The following is a 21,182-nucleotide window of genomic DNA, read 5'->3' as shown; positions in this document are numbered from 1 at the left end:
TAAAGAACACTATAAATAGTAGCTGTCTGGATATACATCCAAAGCAAGCAATCTATTCTACAGTGTTAGCGTTCTTAGAGCAAAAGCAAACATTCCCAACAGCCCTCCCCTTGATCTTCATTAACTGAAAAACAAACTGACTTTTAACCCTTTAACAAACCTACTTGCTCTTGAGCCCTGGCAGGAAGAAACCAAAGCCATGCCTATCCATAAAATGGAACAAAAGCAAAGCCTAACTTCAAGTTCACAGTCTCCCATGGGTGAGAAGTGGTGAGACAGGATGGAAATTCCACATAAATCATTGGGAAAGCCATTAGAAAAAGTACGCCCTAAATAAAATTCTAAGCTTAATTCAAAAGACAAACAAGAGAAAGGCAATGATCAGCATACACTTCAATGTAATGGTCTTGGGAGCTTGCTCAGAGCTTCAAGAATACTGATCAATGGTTTTTGAAAATTAGAAAATGATACAAATGCCATTGGTATACAAAAACTATGTAAGTCTGAATGCAGACATAAGATATTTAAGGCACAGAGCCAGCCCTCTCCACAAGGGTTTGCATCTCAAGGATATTACACCAAGTGACTCAGCAACTGCATTGGTTCTGCAGGAAGCTGAACGGACTTGTCCCTTTCTATTCTAAATGCATTATTTCAAATCAGCTCTTGGGAAAATGAATCTGGTGAAGAATCACAGGAGCTATCACGACAAAATGACTTGAGCACAGTTCCCACACCAGCCAGGCTACCTGTGCTCCAGCCAGCCTGGATCACCCCACTGCTGCTTCCTGGACCCCCTGGGAACCTGTCCTCCAAGCCCGTTGCCTCCGCCTGAACTGCCTTCTTGCCCAGGTTTTCCTGATGAACTCTAACCTGCCCCCAAAGCCGGTGGGGATGGGGAGGTACTGGTGCTCAGTATCTAACAAGCACATGACCTCCCTTTCCCAGGTAAGTAACTTGCTGAAGGTTTATCTGGCTCAATCCCCAAAGGTTACACCACTACCTTGACTTAGTGGAAAATACTTTTCCCTGTGTTTATTTTCTATGAGGTCATCACTCTCGCAAAGGAGTGGTTCAGGATCCTAGAGCTCCTAGAGCATGTTCAGCATCCTAAGCAGCGACAGCATTCCAAGAAATGCTTCCCACAGAATCGCCATCGTGTTACGGAAGATCAGAGGTGGCCAGGTCCTCAAAGGTCCCCAGTTGAGGTTTCTTGTCTGTCCTGAGTAACCCGGGGGTTCTGTGAGCTGTCTCGGGGTTCACTCAGCACGGGAGGAGAACTTCATGTATTGTGAAATTACACTAACAATTATATCACTGACTGATATCGTTTTAATACTAAACCATGTTCTAGTATTAAAACAATCCTCTGAATGTTCAATCCTCATCAATTTATCTGTATAATCTCATCACTTTGGAATTCAGCAAACTGCTGTGAAGGGCTCCCTGTGACCTGATGTCCATCTCAATGTGGAGGAAGCAATACAAACTGCTAAGTTGCTGAGGAACACAAGGCTGAGAGCCCGAAGGCAGATGTCATTCTGGATTCATCTACATGTTTCCAGTGCCAATCAGAAATCTAGCATATAGCATGTGTTCAATAAACAGTCATTAGCAATGACAGTAACCTAGGCAACAAAAATGAATCCTTCTGGTAGTCAACATCACTCAATAATCTAGAAAATTGGTCTCAAAGGACTATCTTCCTAAACTTCTCTAAGAAGAAAGTGAAGACAAAACATTTTAAAGGTTTAAGGAGAAAGTGAAAAGGAAATGAGGCATATACTTTGTGAACTTTCCATTTTAAATTATTCACCCTGCGTGTAAAAGACCAAGTTTTTCATTCTTCTCTGGAATGGAGCCTTGAACAAAAGCAGAGGTGGGCTGCACAGTCAGGGTAGGTATGGGAGAATGTGGTCGGAATCCGTGAGCGCTGCGTGTCTGATTCCAAGCGTTCTCCCAGACAGTTATTTCAACTCGTGACGAGTGCAAGCAACCAATCCAGAGTCTTTCCACGTCCGTGTGAAGGGAACGATTATCATAAGAGACGTTAGCAATTATTTTCCAGCGTGATGTAAGCTGAGGCAGCAGCGCCAAGGCAGCGTCCTTGTCAAACACATCCCAGCTCAGGATTACTTCACTCGCGTCCCCCTGATTACGATGCGCGCCGCGTGCTGCTAAATACAACCTGCCACTGAATGCCAAGTACTTCCAAACTAAATTAGGAAATATGTCCAAATACAGAGAATGATGCTAAGAGCCCTAAGTGGGTCTCTCTCTTCCTTTATGAGGCATGAGACTCGTCGTCAACATAATGCTCTTAAATGAGGCAATTCTACCTTCTAACCCTCCACATCTGAGAACAAAATTTAATTCAGGCGGCAAAAGAATTAATGATATGGTATCATACACATGTTTTCATTGGTGGAAGCATTTTTGACAGATTCAGAAAATATGAGACATAGAAACACATCATACAGGGGTATTTGGGCACAGAGGGCTAGGGCGGAGTTGACACGGATTTCTGCACTGCAGCGGGAGGAAGCAGGCCATTGCTAAGTAGCATCTGAAAGCAAAGACCTGTGAGGAGGCCTTCTCACCACATACCCACATACCCCAGAGGTCACGTGCCCACCCCTCTTCATTTTACATAAAAGAGGCGAGTTGGCTCACCACCTTAGAGGAACCATGGACTCTCCTTCAGATGGCACCAACTAAGCCAAGAAGGACACACACTGGTGCGTGTGGCAGTTCCACCCCACCTGACGGGGCCCGAGAGGGCTGCTAGTCCCACAGTCCCACTGCACTGGCTCTAGGTCAGCGGTTCTCAACCTTCCTAATGCCACCACCCTTTAATACAGTTTCTCATGTGGTGGTGACCCCCGATTTCATTGTTACAAATTGAACATAATTAAAGCATAGTGATTAATCACAAAAACAATATGTAACTATATATGTGTTTTCTGATGGTCTTAGGCGACCCCTGTGAAAGGGTCGTTCAACCCCCAAAGGGGTCGTGACCCACAGGTTGAGAACCGCTGCTCTAGGTAAAGCCATGTGATTTGAAATGAACCGCCACTCATCCTAAGTAGCAGAGCTACAAAATAATTTACTGAACAGTAAGAGCAGACAGGTCTCTGTATAGTCCTCTGGCCTCACTTTGTTGTGACCTTTCTGTAAAGCCTGTGAGAGAAAAGATGTCCAGGAACTGCCAGGGAAATGGGGTGTGCTGCCACCTGCCACTTTCCCAGGGATGCCGCCATAGAGGCAACAGCCATCAAAATCATAAAGGCACGGACCCCTTTCACTCAGCAAGTCTACTCGGAGGAACTAACCCTATAAACACATTCATGTGGGCCAAATGTGGTTCACAGCAGCAAAAGACAGGGAGCAATGTAGCATACATCTAGAGGGGCTAGCCGAACTCATCAAGCTCCACCCACAGGTGCGGGACCATAACATTGCAAACAGAAAAACAAAACAATATCCAAACACCAGGATGAAATGATCTTTAAGAAGTTTTGTTGCAGGAAAAAGCAAGGTGCAGAACAACAATATAGTATTTTACCATTTGCATTTTTAAAAAAGAGGGTGCTGAGGGTATATCTAGGTAATTTGCTTACATGTGCATAAAATACCTCTGGAAGGATGTACACGAAACTAGCAACACTGACTTGCCTCCAGGAAAAGAAACTGGGTGGCAGGTTGAAAGGAGTGGGGAAGGGCCATCCCACTGCACATCCTTCCTTGTCAGATCTGTTGATTTCTGAATCAGGTGAATGCATTACCTCGTTTTAAATTACTCTTTAAAAAAAACTATGTTTAAAAATCTGATCTTTTAACAAAAAGTGAAAATAGACAATGGCCATTTTTTCTACGACTTTACTTGGGCAAAGAAAATGCTGGCAATTCCAAGTGGGGTCCCTAGTCCTGGCCTCTAAATTCAAAAGTCTGGGAAGTTCTGTGCCATAAGCAACGGAGCTGTGCAGAGCACGAACTCTCTCTGGTCCTGGAACACACGGAGCTGCAAAGGATCAAACCAGCTGTACTCACAGGCCTTTTCTTAAGGTTCAATAGGTGCATTTTGCTACATAACTTGGTCTCATTTCCTTGGAAAACTGTTTATTGACAGAGCTGGGTTACTTGACAAGCATCAGTTTGCTGAAATCTGTGCGTGAGGCTGTTTCACACTCCAGTGCCAGGAACACAACTGGTGCTCTGTGGCTCTCTGTGCTGAACGCGCACATGATGGCTGGCTAGCTGGATCTATGAGTGGATGGACTTGAACCATTATTATTTGATGCTCTGACAGCTGTGGTGCCTATAAAATGCTAATGCGATCATCGTATGGGGCAAGGATATCCTCCAACTAAACAAAAATAACACCTCTGGAGTATTTCTACAGGTTAGAGAAACCTTACTTCCCAACTCAAATGTATTTTATATCAACATTTGGACTTCGCTGTGTTTTTATCACAGTTAATCAATAATGGACTCCAGCTAAGCCCCAGCTCTGTATCAGGTACAAACGAAGATAAGCCAAACTCTCTGTTCTCATAAAGCCTTCATCTGATTCCGAGTTACACAGGCCAGAGGCGCAAACACAAGCCCCCATGTGGACGTAGCTCCAGGCAAAGTCTACTGCTAATAGTCTGACACGAACCTAATAAAACGTGCCGGGACACACGCTGCCAGGCCAAGCAGACACAGCCAAACGGCACTCACAGCAGAGCAGCCCTGAGCACCCATGCAGCTACCTGGGGGTTACGACATGACATCCTAGGACAGCAGCAGGATGACATGGCTTAGCGCACACAGAGATGTTCCAGGTCCCTTACGCTTCTTAAAAATGCAGGTTCTTCTGAGGAAGCAGAAAACCCATTAAACACAATCAGATGGAGCGTCCTGCCTCTGCAAAAATAAGGAAAGTTTCATAGACAAAAGCTTGGCTTCCCTCACATTCGAGTGGGTGGCATTCATGTTGGAGAAACATCTCAACACAAAGTTATTACTAACAACAACCAGCCAGCCACCCACAAGTGTTTGAAGGCTTGCTGTTGTGCGCACAAAATATTTGGGTAACTGCTACTGTCAGATTTCAAAGGATGCTTCAACAAATTCTGTAGCAAATTTACTTCCACTTTTAATTTTAAAATAGCAATGAAAATACCAGTAACAAGTTATTTGAGAGAACACATTTTAAAATAAATTTCCATAAAATTAAGGTATTAATAAGCAGATTCTTATAATTAATGCTTTTAATTGGGTTGGAAATTTTCAGAGGCATCCACAAAAGTGCCTCCGTACCACCGATAGCTAAAGGATGCTGAACTCTCCCTTTCACTGGTTTCTCAAATATATCCACTATGATTGTATCAAAATATAAGACTGTATAGAAATAAATCTACTTAGATAAGTCAGAGAGAAATAGGATCTGCCAGATGAAAAATTTATTGAAAATATGGAAAATTTTAACCAGGCTAGTATTACGTATCTCTATCCCCTCACTACACTGAGACTTGAGAAATAAATGAGATAACCCAAACTTGAAAGCATAATGGATGAAAAATTAGAAAGCAAATCCGCAGTCTTTCTTCTCTCAACAAATGAGCTCACCAGGGATCGGAAAAGAAAGTTTTTTTAAAGCCCTAGAAAGGAAACCGCCTTCAGAAAGCAATTGCTGTCCCCTCCCCCCACTTCCTAGGAAGACAAAACACAGGAGTTAGAGCATCGCAGACTTGTCAGCCGACAGATGCTGACATATGCACTCCTCCAGCACAGAGGGAGGCCCTTCTCACAGTGAGGCTGCAGGAAGCCACGGGCCTTTCTAGTGCCTTATCTATCTTACTGGGTGAAGAACACAGTTGCAATCCAGGACGCTTCAAAGCTTTGAGTACCTACTAAGTTGCAAAATCAGTGAACGCCTGATAAATGAGACCTGACCTTACAGGTGACTTACACGTTAGGGGAAACTGTAAAAAAAATTCACAAACGGAGACCAGCATTGAACTACGACTGGTAGAAATACCAGGAGGCACACAGTGATGATTAACTGTCACACGCCAGGCATGACGCTTAAAGCTTTACAGACATGTTTTCATTTAATCTGGTAATTCTATGGTGTAGGTACTGTTATGAGCCCCCTTTTACAAGTGAGGAAACTGAGCCCTAGCTGGTTTGGCTTCACGGATAAAGCATCATCCCGTGGACTGAAGGGTCCCGGGTTTGATTCTGGTCAAAGGCACATGCCTGAGTTGTGGCCTTGATCCCCAGGAGGGGGCATGCAGAAGGCAGCCAATTAATGATTCTCTCTCATCACTGATGTTTCTATCTCTCTCTCCCTCTCCCTTCTTCTCTGAAATCAATAAAAATGAGGACACTGAGGCATACAGAGGGGAGGGTTAAGCAGCCTGCCTCAGGCCACGTGGGACGGCAGGCCACAGCAGTGCCAGGGAGAGGCCTCTGTCCTCAGGAGGAGGAGCTGCCAGGGGAGCCAATGCGCAGAGAAGTTTCTTCCTGGGATCACACCACTGCCAGGGGGTCGAGAGAAGGCACACTGAAGGGAAAACAAAATAAAACTTGATCCCTCTCCCCCCTGACCCCACTGGAGGAGAAAGAGACTTCCATAAATCAACTTTAAGACTTTTCAGACTAAGTACTTGGCCTACAGTCAGGATAGTAAAACGCTAGGTAGTGATTACATTTAGTAATCATGCAAAGAATTTCAATTAAAAACTTTTCTCCCTGCTTCTGGCTCAGAGTATCAGAGGTACTTTTATGAACTGTTGGTGAGAATATAAATTTTGCTGCAACCTTTTTTCTATAAAGGTATGTTTTCCAGTGTATAAATGTACCTATATTCTAGATGGATATCTATTAGAAATTATCAGTTTTGTCTGTGGAGTGGGGTTGGGGAAAAGGAGGAAAAAAAAACAATTCTTTTCACCTCATATCCTTTTCAAGTGCTTGAATTTTTTTGCCATGCTAAATATCTATTTCCCGACTACATCTTGGAGCTTTAATTTTTTAAACTGCCTTCTAGAAAATAAAAACTGATGTTCTATTTTGTTAATTGCATGTCTTGCTATTTGTACCTTGTTTCCTTCGTGTACCCATCCTAGACTCTTCACTCCAAAAGCAGCCTGGTTGGCCGAGACATCCAGACAGGTGACGGGCTGCCCGTAGACGTGGTGGAGGGTTCTGGCAGAGTCGTCAGCCTTTAGCAGGTACACCAGATCTCCAGCAGTGGCCACTGCCACAGGGTACCTTTCGGTATCTGGAACTATTTCAAGGTAGTCAACCTGGAAAGGTTAAGGGTTATTTAGTCCTTCAGGTTCCACATACAGTTCATCCTGACTTGGTCAAAAAGTATATAGCTCCTGCTCAATGTCAATGAGAAGACCAGCAACTCCACAGAAAAAGACGGGTAAAGGGGCAGTTCACAGGAAATGACACACAGTTCTTAAAGAAACACAATACACTCCTAATAAGAAAAATATAAAGTAAAAATTCACTGAGGTACCATTTTCACCTGTCATACCAGTAAAGATCACATTGTCTGCTGAGACACTGGCCTGGAAGTGAAGGGGACAACCACATGATGGGTCCCACTACGGTTGGTGGGATGTAATCTGGTCCAATGTCTATAGTGCAGTGGTTCTCAACCTTCCTAACGCCGCGACCCTTTAATACAGTTCCTCATGTTGTGGTGACCCCCAACCATAAAATTATTTTCGTTGCTACTTCATAACTGTAATTTTGCTACTGTTATGAATTGTAATGTAAATATCTGATATGCAGGATGTATTTTCATTGTTACAAATTGAACATAATTAAAGCATAGTGATTAATCACAAAAACAATATGTAATTATATATGTGTTTTCCGATGGTGTTAGGCGACCCCTGTGAAAGGGTCGTTCGACCCCCAAAGGGGTCGTGACCCACAGGTTGAGAACTGCTGCTATAGAGGGAAATCGGCAACACTTTCCACAATGTCAAATGCACTTAGGCTCTGACCCAGCAAGTTCCTTCCAGGACTTTCCATACAAATAAACTTGCATTAATCAAAACCATGTATACAGGTTATTGGCTAAAGCTTTACTTTTTCATCACTAAAAACTGGAAAATGCTAAATGGACTATAAATAACTGACAGTCCATATTTGCGCTGAAATACCACGCAGTCTTGGGCAAAAGCATGAAGAGTCTTCATGAACTGATACTCATTTGGGCAGAGAGCAAGGAAGCAAGGTAATGGGATTCCCAGTGTGCTAACGTGTGTGCATGTGGGCAGAGGAAGGGTGTGATGTACTTGGCTTGTACATGCATAAATCTTCTAATCATGGCTGCTTTCAAAGAGGGAAGAGTTGAGGGATGGGGTGGAAATGTTGTTACTCACTGTAAACTTTATTGGATCTTTTAAATTCTGAACCCATGCAGGCGTAATAGTTATTCAAAAGTATCTTTAAACCAGAAACTGAATAAAATTCACTCAGTTCCAAATGAGCAAAAATCACATTTTAACATCTGTGCAAATACCAAAACTGCGTTGCTAAAAGGTTAGAAATATCTGAGTTACCTGCTCTCTCCAGGCTTCCATGCCATCGGGAGCAGGAAGGCCACGACCAACAGGCTTTTTGTGCCAGGCCCTTCTCTAATCTGCATGTGTAGGGGAGGTCCCTTTAAGAATAATGTGCTTTTCTAGATCCCTGAGTGGCACACTCCCCCAGTGTAGTTTACCACCGGTTCTCACCTCCCTGAGTAAATTCTGAGAGTGCGACAACAGGTGAGCCAAGCCATTCAATTATGAAAATCCACGGTGTAAAAGGACAGTATTGCCCTGAAAACAAGATAACTGAGTCCAAAGCCTGAATGCTGAGGGCTGTCCAGGGGAGTTGGAGACAGAGAGGGAACATCTGGGTGGCTCTGCTAATCCTCGGCCCCTCGTCCAAAGCCCAGGGCCCATCACAAAGGCTGATGTTCTAGGCTGACATCACAAACACGGGAACACTGCCACTGCGATTCGGGGAGCCTATCTGGGGAAGACAAAAGGACCCATCGCTCTAGGCCAGGGGTGCCTGCCAGTGACAAGCAGCCTGTGGCCACCCCGCACGCAGGGTGAGAAATAACACATAAAGTGTTACAGCACCCGCCTCCAGCTTGCTCCCTCTCTCCAGTCTAAAAACCATTTCTTACTTTCCTAAGACTGACATCCTCAGCCCAGCCATGTAATTTCATCTTCATGTTGGATTTTGGACAGACCAAGATGCTCTGATTGGCAGTGGCTGGGCCACTGCTGGGAGCTATAAAACTACTTCAAAAAGCATCCAGTCTGTGCCAGGATGCCACTGATTGCCAAGGCAGGATTTACATTTTATAGAGGGACTCACATCTTAAGTAATTGTCTGAGTTCATATAATTGTTGCCATTCTACAGTGTTCTTTAGTCAAAGACCAGATGATAAGCACGACAGTAGTTGTGAAAACAAACAAATATGGTTCTTTCACATTTTTCTAATAAAACCCAAGATGGGAGAACAGCCTCAGGCAGTTTGGGGGAACGCTAGACCCAAACTGCCGAGACTGGCTCATTAGAGGGACAAGCAGCTTATGGAGGTGAGGCAGTAACATGGGGCTTTTTAGTTATTCAGTCTAATAAGATTCTCACCAGGAGGAAAGGGAGAGGAAGAGGATTTGTTCCAGGTCAGGCCATCAATTTATTCAATGTTGGCTCTTCTGTTCACTCTTCTACTAGTGCCAAAATCAGGTTTGTTTAAATTAAACCGGAATTCAGCACAGATTTAAACTTCCTTCTACCAGCAAATCACCTGCTACCATTAGAATGCAGAGGCTCACGTACAAGTGAACTCAGAAGCAAGCTCCACGTAAAGAACTCTTTACGGCTGGCTCAGCTTCACACACGACGTCCTGGAATATGACGCCGACTTCTACCTATTTTCACACAGGAGCTACTTTTACTTCCAGGTGAAAAAAACTTGGGGTGAAGAAAGCTGAGGATAGAACCCTCCTTGCCATAAGGACTGGGATAATGTCACTGAACTCATTTTCACTTCTGTAGGAGGCCAGAAGCTGACCTTAGATTTCGAGTGGTGGATGTCCTGTGAAAGCGGATGAGGACCATGGCAATGAGAAACTCTAGCCCTGAAGTAAGCCCTGGGTTCGAATCACACTTCCTGGCTCTGAGGCTGGGGAGGTCCAGTCACTGCTCTAAGTTTTTCTTGGCTTCTTGGTAAACAGGGAAAATGATAGCACCTATTTCGCAAGGCAGGGGTGAGATTTATGGATGTGAGGCCCACAGGGAGTCCTGAGTGAGTGGGAGCTTCCCACATCATTACTATTTGTTTATATTAGATTCAGAGGTTCTAAGAATGAAAAATAAAATGACCAGACTAAAAGCTCACCAGTTTCTGAACTTCGAATTCTGCAGCTATTTGCCAATATCCTTCCTCATTGGGATGCAACATCACAACATCGAAAGCAGAAGCTGTGGCAACAGTGGCATCTTCCTGGCTGAGGGCTAGTGCCTGTATTCTTGCATCATGCTCAAAGCGGTGAATAGGATACTTTCCAGTCCTTAGATCCCAAATATTAAGAAATCCTATGTAGAAAAAAAAAGTATGTAGATAGCTTTAAATTTACTTCAATGTAATTATAAAATAACAATTGTTTAATGTAAAGAAAATTAAAAAATGAATGATAAAATATTTGCATCACATATAACAAAGGGCCAATTTCTATCCTATATAATAAAAGGCTACTATGCAATTTGTTCCCTCGGGAGTTCGACCAAGCGTTTGATCGCTCGCTGTGATATGCACTGACCACCAGGGGGCGGCGTGGAACATGGCGGGCAACCAGCAGCAGCAGCAGTGGGGGGAGCGAGGGAGCAAGGGAAGGAGAAGGAGTGAGGGAAGGAGAAGGCGGGGAGGCAGGGAACCTGATCAGCCCTGATTATCGGTCAAGCCTAGGGGTCCTACCCGTGCACAAATTTCATGCACCGGGCCACTAGTTATATATAAAGGACTTCTAAGATTCACTAAGAAAAAAAAGCAACTGAAAAGTGAGTGAAGGACATGAGTATACTGTTCACAGAAAAAGAAACACAACTGACTCAAACATAAAAATAAAGTAAAAATTCACTCAATTAGAAAAAGATAAATAAAAACTATAATACCATTTTTATCAGTCATATTGACAAAGATAAAATATTTCATAAAATATTTTGTTGAGAATTCAGGGAAATGCGCTCTCAAATTGTTAGTGGGGATGTAAACTAATTCACCCACTTTGAAGGCGATTGGATAATATTTACAAAATTAAAAATGTATATAGGCTAGTCACTGTACTGCTTTTAATTATTTCAAAAGACTGCAAGTTTTAAATGTCCATGAATAGAGAGCTACTTAAATAACGCCACCTCCATACTTTGTAATTTAAATAAAATGACCAGTTAAAAAAGACTGAGTCAGCCTTATATATGCTATATGAAATGATCAACAAAATATATTGTTAAATGAAAAAAGTAAAGAACAAATAGTATAGTACGTTACACTGTTCTTGTGTTTTAAAAAATTTACACACACACACACACACACACACACACACACACACACACACACAAATGGAATATCCTGGAAGGACACACAAGAAACTATTAACGGTAACTGGCCTCCAAGGAAAGAAACCAGAGGAAAAGAAGAAGAGCAGGAGGGAAGTTTCCTGTTACCTCCTTGTACATACTAAAATGTTTTCCAAAAACTATCTTTACCAAGAAGAAAAATTTTTTAAATATGTTTTCACGAGAGAAACCTAAGAAGAATTAATTGCTGAGTAGTGCTAACATATGGAGTTAACTCATTCTTCTACTTGTCCACTCATTTGTGCAACAAATAACCACTGAGCGCCCTAACCGGTTTGGCTCAGTGGATAGAGCGTCGGCCTGCGGACTGAAAGGTCCCAGGTTCGATTCCGGTCAAGGGCATGTACCTTGGTTGCGGGCACATCCCCAGTGCGGAGTGTGCAGGAGGCAGCTGGTCGATGTTTCTCTCTCATCGATGTTTCTAACTCTCTATCCCTCTCCCTTCCTCTCTGCAAAAAAATCAATCAAAAAAAAATAACCACTGAGCACCTGTTCTGGGCCAGACCCTTCTCCAGACGCTAGCAATGCCTGAAAACAGCCATTAAAAGTAGTTTACATCCTTCCTCACCACCTCCTTCCTCTAGACCCCCCTGGCCATGAACAGTTGTAAAAACCCGAGCTTGACTTTGCCACACTGGTTAAAAACTGATTTTATAATCCACCCTCTCCCCAGCACCTTGACTGCTGCTACCCAGATGAAGTCCTCTTGCACACACTGGCCATGTCTCCACCTTTCTCAAACTGTCTACGGCACTGCTCTCCAAGTGGGCGGGCCCAGGACCATCAGGATCCCCCGGGCTTGTTAGAAAAGCAAATTTTCAACTGGAGTGAAAGCTTGAGTTTGAGAACCAGCGGTCTACAGGAACTTTCAGCCCCCTGCAGATACATACACTTTTCTGTATTTGCAATGCCATTGATTCTTTTTTTCTCACCAAATCATTTCTTCTTTATGACCCCAAGCTAGTTTTCCCTCAAAGGTTTACCCAAGAAAAGAATTACTTTCTGTAGATGCTGGATAATGGTTTGTTCCAATTCCAACTGATTTTATTTTTTCAAAATTCACAGAAACAATCTGTGGCGATAACACAGTCCATGGCTATTTCTTTGAGTTCAAACCCAGCTCCACTGCTCGCCAGCTGAAGGCCTTGGGTGAGTTACGTAAAGCAGTGAGCCTGTTTCCTCACCTGTAAAACTGAAGATAGCATTACCGACTACCCAGGGCTGTGGGTAGATTAAAGGAGATAAACCACATAAAATGCTGGAGAAGACCAATCATTTGTTTTTATGTATTCATAAAAGTTCCTGCTGTGTATAAAGCCTTTTTAATCTATTAATAACACTGATTTCCTCTACTGCTCATCCATAAATCCAGTCCTATTATCTGCAGCTTCCTACTGCCTAAAACAGAGGTAGCTGCCCATGTTTCTTCTCTTTGTGAGCCATCTTCCCATCTTTCTTTTTTCTTGCCTTGTGCTTTTGTCTTTAAACAATAAATGACTTGAACTTACAAACTCACTATGAAGTATGCTTCAGCACTAAATAAATACAGTCAGAAGAAAATAGTACCTTTGGGTTGCTTTGCCAGACTTTCAAACTGTCAGTAGACTTAAGTAGGTGATTACAAACCAAAGCAGATCTTTTGAGTTAAATGTTGCTTCATATGTAAAATAGGATGCTCAATATCTGAAGTACAAGAATTATGATAAACTTGGGGGATAAGCAGATCACAAAGGCTCCATAACACATTCCCTGGCAAATATTCTGGTAAATTCTTTCCCTTCTGACTCAGAAGAAACAGACATACAGCAGAAAACACCAATGGCTCTGCACATAAAATAGGAGATAGATGCGCCTCTTCCAAATGTTTCCGCGTGGCATTTGTTGGGAGACATCACAATCAGGAGTAGAGAGACATGAAAGTTGCTACTTGCAAGGAACTTTCAAACGTGCAGACACTGTCATCTGTCTACTTTCATCCAGTGCTCACTTTGTCTTGGGAGGAGCATCCATCCTTATCCTCACTTTACAAAAGAGAAGAGACAGAAGCTCCAAGTGGTTAAACAACTGTGCAAAGCCACTAGGTACACAATGAGGCTGGGCTGAAATTTAGCTAGAAACGTGTAGGATGAGCAGCTGCATTTACAAGTGCATAAAATAACTATGAGATCGATGAGTAACTGACGTCAACTCACCCTGTGTTCTGCCAAGTGTGGAAGTTATTCAACCACAGCTCACTCTAAGCACACATGGAGTTTATCTATAAACACATTTTTCATTATTAATCAAGTATTGGTTTTGTTGGCATCATTTTTCCAACAGAATCGTATGCAATAAAATAGGCTTCCCCACAGGCTGAGTTTCACAGAGCTATCCTAAGAAGGGTCTTTTTGGAAAATACATTCCAAGGCTCCATCCATTTAATTCTCTCTGAATGCCTATTGTGCCATCATCTTTGTTATTTTCTCTATTTCAACTGTTAAGTGTAGAACTTGGTCAGATCCTCACTTGTGAATGGTGCCAGTGTCATCTGCACAGTCCTCCAGGACCACTTCATGGTGATAAAATTTAGGGTTGTTATGTCCTCTTGATGAATTGACACTTTATTATACGAACATCCTCTATCCTTGGTTATACTCTCTGCTCTGAAATCTACTTTGTCGGAACCTGACAGAGCCCCTCCAGCATTCTTTGGATTATATTTTTTTGTCTTTTCGCTTTGCCATGTCTTTATATTTAAAGTGAGTTTCTTATAAATGGCATATGGTTGGTCTTGCTATTAACTGGTGTGTTTAACTATTTATCTTTAATGTGATTATTGGTAAAAATGGGCTTACCCTACCATTTTTCTATTTGTCCCATTTGTTCTTTGCACCTTCCCCCACTCTTTTTCTGTTTTAATTCCTTTGTTGACTTATTAGCCAAACCCTTTGCTGTGTTATTTCAGTGGTTGCTTCAGGATTTTAACATACACCTGTAACTTACCGCAGTCTACCTTCATGTCACACCACCTCTCACATGTAAGAACTTCCCAGCAGCTACTTCCATCTCCCCCCTCCCAGGCTTTGTGCTACTGTTGTCGTACTTTTTATTTCTACATGTTATAAACCCCACATACACTGCTGTTATTTTTACATAAACAGACGATTATCTTTTAAAAAGACTTAAGTAAAGGAAAAAAGCCAATTGTTATTTATCAGAGTAATTACCACTTCCAGTGCTCCTGCAATATCACTTTTATTAAATCCTGCAGCTTTTGTAAGATTTGCAACTTCACTTTGCAACTATTCTGTTGGATATTTGACCCAAAAACACATGGGCAAGGTGGGCAGGAACAGACACAGCAGCTAACAGGGAGGGATGTTTGAGTGAAAGCTAATTTTATAATCAGCTGACTTGTTAGTTATATAGTTATGTCATGGCTAGTTTTACAACCTCAAATACTCGGAACAGTAAAAACTTGAATTATAAGACTATTTTATAGCAATGTCGCAGATTATCATTCACGTGAACCAATATGTAGCCAAAAATAAATTAATGCAACAACACATTCAATGAGTACCTGCTGAGCCCTGCTCTGGGCCACCCACGATCCTAGATATTGGAAAACCACAGTGCATACATCAAAACAAAGCAAAGAAGTCCCTGCCTGCATGCAGCTGACACTCTAGTGCAGGGGTGGGCAGGCAAACTTTTTGATTCGAGGGCCACAATGGGTTCTTAAACTGGACCGGAGGGCCGGAACAAAAGCATGGATGGAGTGTTTGTGTGAACTAATATAAATTCAAAGTAAACATCATTACATAAAAGGGTACGGTCTTTTTTTTTTTTTAGTTTTATTCATTTCAAACGGGCCGGATCCGGCCCGCGGGCCGTAGCTTGCCCATGGCTGCTCTAGTGGCATCCATCCAGCATCTCGCATGGGGGGACAAAAAAAAGACATGATCCCTATTCTCACAACACAAAACTCACACTGAAGAGAACCCTAAGCATTTTAGTAACTAAAATATAACAGAGACATATACACAAAGTGCAGTATCACAGTACAGAAGCTTAACTTTTTGTCATGTCACAGAATTGATCCCAAAGAGGAGCAGCTAATTTTCCCAACTATTGCAAGTTGAACCGTGTCCACGTCCACTGCCTGCATTAAGGAAGAAGTAGTGAAAGCCTGTCAGAAACAGGTGGTGATTCTTAAAAATCAGATGGGAATTCATTTGAAAGGCTAAGCTTTATCATTCTGCAGACACAGAATAACGCAGATTTGTCTCCTGATTTGTGTGGCCTTATGAAGTGGCAGGACTGTGTCACTTTTCTGCTACATTCCTCGCTGGGTAGTGAATTCAGAATACTGCACGTAGCTGAAAGTCAACGAAGGTTTGCTGAGCATTCATCTTAGGTTTTAGCAAGAGAACATTTGGTTGTAAGAAACAGAAATCCACTGAAATGGCTTAGATACAAAAGAAAACTCACTGGAAAGGAATGGGACTGTCCTGTGGAACCTGAAGGCAGGAAGTAAAGATTTTAAGGGACCAGAGCCAGGAACTAGGAACATTCGGAACCGAGGCAGTTATGTATGTCTCGCCAGGTATCTTAACTCTGCTTCTCTCTGCAACTATCTTGACCTTCTCTGCCTCCACAAACCAGCTTTCCCTTTCCCAGCTCCATGAAGTCATCAGCTCCATGCACACACCGGAGACTGAAAATCTGAGGCCCAACCGGCTCATCCTGTCCATGAAGCAGATGCTCCCAGGGCCAGGGTCCTCATCCTTGTCCAACCAGCTGAGACCAAAGGACTCACTCAAGTACTGTGAACATGCTGCCTCTAGGGGGGCTAGGAGGGACCTCAGAGCAAGGAGGCACCCTGAAAGGTGTCTACTACATTTATTCTGCCTGCCAGGCCCAGGTAAAAACGAAAGGAAACCTCAGCTAATGCAAAGGGAGGTTCTGTGTAGTTCTTCACTAGCAGCTTAAGAGGTAGCTCATTGCTATCATTCCTTGAACCAGGCAGAACCCTAAGACCTGGGGTTTAGGGCCCCCGTCTGCCCCCCACCGGGAAAACTAAAAGGGGAGTAGGTGTCTTTCTCCCTGACAAAACCTCAAGAGCTAGACCGGGGTGGGGAACGTCCAGCCCGCAGGCTGTATAAGGCCTGGAAAATAATTTGGTCTGGCCCTGCCAAGGCATTAGGGGTGAGATAATTAAATGTTTGACCAACTATAGCAGGCTAATTTTTAAGCTGATAATTTTGAATGGCCCGCGAATGATGTTATAAATACCCAAATGGTCCTTGGCAGGAAAAAGGTTCCCCACCCCTGAGCTAGATGAAAGATGCTTCATTCAGAAGCTAGTGTTGGGATCCCAACAATACTGTTTTATCTATGAAAAGGATGCAGACAAAAGAAAAGGGGTCTCTCTAAAAATTAAGGAAGAAAACAATGAGTGAAGGCCATCAGCCCAATCAAGCAGACAGGAGTAGGGCCTGGCAGTCCCACCTGCTCTCTGGGTTCAGGACCCTCCACCTTGACAAGGGGCAGCAGGGCTGAAGGAACTCCTGGTTCACCCTAGGCGAGGAACAGTCGTTAACAATGACATGAGTAACGATGGCCAGTCTTTTGAGGAGACATAAAGCCTGCTCAGCAGCTGTGGATGGGCACCCATGCCAGTTTGTAGCATGCCCCTCCCACCTCCCAAAGGAGGCCAGCCAGAGTGTGGTAATGAAACTGCACATAGTGGAAATGGGCTCTAAATGAGTTTAAACTGATTTATGCTAGCTTTTGTAAAGATGACTCGATATCAGGAAAGTGCTACCACTGTGAAATAATGTCGACGATCCTTAAGACCTCCGCCTAATGGTACTTGCACAGAATATTTATATTCCTCATCATGGGAACAAGGACCATAATGGATACCATTTTTGTTTTATTAGGGATGCATATTTAAATTAATCTGCTATTTGCCTAAACAATTAGCTGCTTCTGTTTGTGTGCACAAAGCCAAAATTGCAATTAGGCTTCCATCAAAAAGATAAGTCCCAACTAAAACTGTCCCGGTGGAGTCATAAGAGCTCAGGGCAGAACTTTCCAAAATTACTTTTTAGCATAATGGTAATTATGTTAATTGCTTGAAAGGTAAATAACTGCTGAACTGGTTTTGGAAAAAAAAACACACACACACAATTGGTGTTGCCCCTCCCCTTTAATCTTTTTCATGCACCATAAAATTTAAAACAGGTTACCAGTTTAGAAAGCCAGAGACTGGTCACTTCTTGCACTAGTTTGTCTTAGTGCTTTCCTAATTAGAACTTCTTTTAGCCAGGAGCTCCTCCTCTCTCGAGCTTGCGCAATAAATACCTGAGGCTTGGCCTCAGCTTCCTAATACGTAGTTAAGTAGACAGGATCAATTAACTGCAGTTCAGAGACACTGAATGAAGCTGACTATTTATAAAGACAGCTGGCAACCTCAATTTCCACCATGTACATAAACACTTGCCTATCAGAAATTAAGCAGGAGTCAAAAGAAATCCTACAACAAGAGGAAAGGCATTTTAGCAAAAATGTTAAATATACCCACAGCGCTCACTAAACATGCACCTCTTCATTAAACTCATACAACATCACTATGAAGTGAACACCAGGGATGTAAAGGTGGCATAAAGTCTGAGAGGCCAAAAACACTTGGTTTCATGGAAGAGGTGGCCCGGGGGCAATTAATACCAGTGCAAACAAGGGTCATGATGCTGCATCCACCGTGCATGTCATACTGCACATTCCAGCCACACAAGCTCTAAAGCTAAACTCTATTACTTACAAAAACAACAACAAACAAGCAAAAACGCCAATAAGTAATGAAGCACTGTAGAAGCTGCATTTTAGATTGACAAGTAAGAAATCTGGGGGAGTCAGGGGCTAAGCGGGTTGGAGGAGAAAGAACACTTACTTTTACTCTATATATTTTGGTACTATTTGTTTTTCTACATGTAATACTATAACAAACAATTTCTTATTACCTGTATACACATCCTTATAAATACTGGTATGATTAGAATGGGATATTTTGATTATTTACTAATTCCAATCTTGATCTGCATAATTTTATAATATTTAACTCTGATATACACAATTAAATTAAAATCTCAAATTCTACTTCTGACCCATCAATGGGTTAAGGTGAAATGAATTCCAGAACATTTCACAACACCACCACCACTTCCCTGGATCAGACCAGGGCAGGACAGCCCAGCACAGCGCCTAGGCCAGGCTGGCATTGAGGCTGACTCCTTATTCATTCATTCTCTCTCTCTAACTACCTACTGGTATAAAGAAAATATGCCTATCTTCAAAATTAGTTTCGCTCATATGTTGACTGACATAACTATAATATTTAGAAACATAATTTAAGATTGATGCTGGTAACTGTTGAAGCTGAGTGATGGGTACATGAGGGTTCATCATATTATTCTGTACTATAATAAAAGGATTTTCAAAAACAACAAATTGAAAGACTATCAGTGACAAAAGTAAAAACTATCATCTTGTAAAAGTAAAAAATATCATTTGTTTTACTCATGTTTTCAGTAGCTACACTACAAAGTGACTTCTCAGACCAAATGGACTGACAATGCAAATTCCAGTGATGACATTTTGCAGCTTTTAGAAACCCCATTCCAAATCCTCAAAAGATCTTGAAACCATACTATAAATTTCCTTTCAATAAAATTATTAAATGGCTCTAAAACAAAAAAGAAAAAAATCTAGATGTAAAGATTTAGATTACAGCAAAATGGCAGTCAGTTTTGAGTTACCTGGTATCAAGTGAGAATGAAAAAATGGAAACCACAGGTAATCTAACCTCTTACTTAGGCATTCAGATGCCAATGCCAATCTTCCCAGTGGAGGTGGGTTTTGTCAGGAGGATCCTACATGTTTGGGCCAGTAGTAAGGCAAGTAAATTCTATAATAATAAAAGCGTAATATGCTAATTAGACCTAGACCGTACAGCCGAATGACCTTCCGGACATCATTCCGGACGACCTTCCAGACAAAGCCACGGCGCGAGGGCTGAGGCAGAGGTGGTTAGGGGTGATCAGGCAGGCAGGTGAGTAGTTAGGAGCAATCAGGCAGGTGAGCGGTTAGGAGCCAGCGGTCCTGGATTGCAAGAGGGATGTCCGACTGCCGGGTCACGTTGGGATCAGGCCTAAACCGGCAGTCGTGCGGGATCGGGCCCAAACTGGCAGTTGGACATCCCCTAAGGGGTCCCAGATTACGAGAGGGTGCAGGCCAGGCTGAGCGACCACCCCCATGCACGAATTTCATGCACCAAGCCTCTAGTGTTAAGTAATAGTAGTGAAAGTGAACATGATTGCTTTGTTTCCAATCTTAAGGTGACAGTATTGTCTTTTACTATCCTATCTAATAATAGAGAAACATGGTAATTAACCATAACTTCGCTACCCTTCCCATTGGCTAATCAGTGAGATATGCAAATTAACTGCCAACCAAGATGGCGGCCGGCAGCCAGGCAGCTGAAGCAAACAGGAGGCTTGCTTGCTCCAGTGAAGGAGGAAGCCAAGGTTCCCCGCCTGCCACTGCTGGCCTCTGAGCTACAACTCTAAGAAACAATGTTGCAATTATAGAAGCTAAACCATCCCCAGAAACCTGCTTTCAGCCAGCTGGGATCTCAGAGCTGGAGTTGCAACAGTGTTACAATTATAGAATCCGAACAAACCCAGATCAGCAGCCAAGGTCTCAGAGCTGGAGCCGAGCCTCAGAGCTAAAGCCGGCTCTCAGTTCCAGTGACAGCCATAGAAGGTAAATAAATCCCAGAATAAAAAAAAGAAAAAAAGGAGAGGTTGGGAGCTTCAGTCGCCCGCCAGCCTGAAAACAGCCCTCAGCCCCTCACCCAGACTGGCCAGGCACCCCAGTGGGGACCCCTACCCTGAAGGGGGTGTGACCAGCTGCAAACAGCCATCATCCCCTCATCCAGGCTGGCCAGGCGCCCCAGTGGGGACCCCCACCCTGAAGGGGGTGTGACCAGCTGCAAACAGCCATCAGCCCCTCATCCAGGCTGGCCAGGCACCCAAGCGGGACCCCCACCCTGATCCAGGACACCCTTCAGGGCAAACCAGCCGGCCCCAACCCGTGCACCAGGCCTCTATCCTATATAGTAAAAGGGTAATATGCCTCCCAGCACCGGGATCAGCGGAGCCGCGAGGCCTCCCGAACCCGGGATCAGCAGAGCCGCAAGGCCTCCTGGCCTGGAATCAGCGAAGCCTCCCAGCACCGGGATCAGTGGAGCCGCAGCAGAGCCGCGAGGCCTCCCGAACCCGGGATCAGCGGAGCCGCAAGGCCTCCTGGCCTGGGATCAGCGAAGCCTCCCAGCACCGGGATCAGCGGAGAAGCGAGGCCTCCCAGCACTGGGATCAGCAGAGCAGCGAGGCCTCCTAGCACCGGGATCAGCGGAGAAGCGAGGCCTCCCAGCACTGGGATCAGCAGAGCAGCGAGGCCTCCTAGCACCGGGATCAGCTGA

The 21,182-nt window shown here is 43.5% G+C and overlaps 1 protein-coding gene across 6 annotated transcripts in view; it reads right to left on the bottom strand.

Moving 5' to 3' along the window:
* The window catches only part of FBXW8 (F-box and WD repeat domain containing 8), a 111,219-nt gene that overhangs the window by 28,579 nt on the left and 61,458 nt on the right, over window positions 1-21,182 (bottom strand). For all 6 annotated transcript variants that reach the window (XR_004974760.1, XM_036353294.1, XM_036353296.1 and 3 more), the window contains 2 exons: window positions 10,422-10,618; window positions 7,095-7,301 (listed from right to left, as the gene is read on the bottom strand). Coding sequence is in view for 5 of the 6 variants with exons in the window: in XM_036353294.1 (XP_036209187.1) it covers window positions 7,095-7,301; window positions 10,422-10,618 (404 nt within the window). In the remaining variant the exon portion in view is untranslated. The remainder of the gene's footprint in view (window positions 1-7,094; window positions 7,302-10,421; window positions 10,619-21,182) is intronic.

This window comes from Myotis myotis, unplaced genomic scaffold (assembly GCF_014108235.1).
Source record: "Myotis myotis isolate mMyoMyo1 unplaced genomic scaffold, mMyoMyo1.p scaffold_m19_p_20, whole genome shotgun sequence".
NCBI lineage: Eukaryota > Metazoa > Chordata > Mammalia > Chiroptera > Vespertilionidae > Myotis > Myotis myotis.
This window is presented reverse-complemented; position numbering and strand designations above follow the sequence as displayed.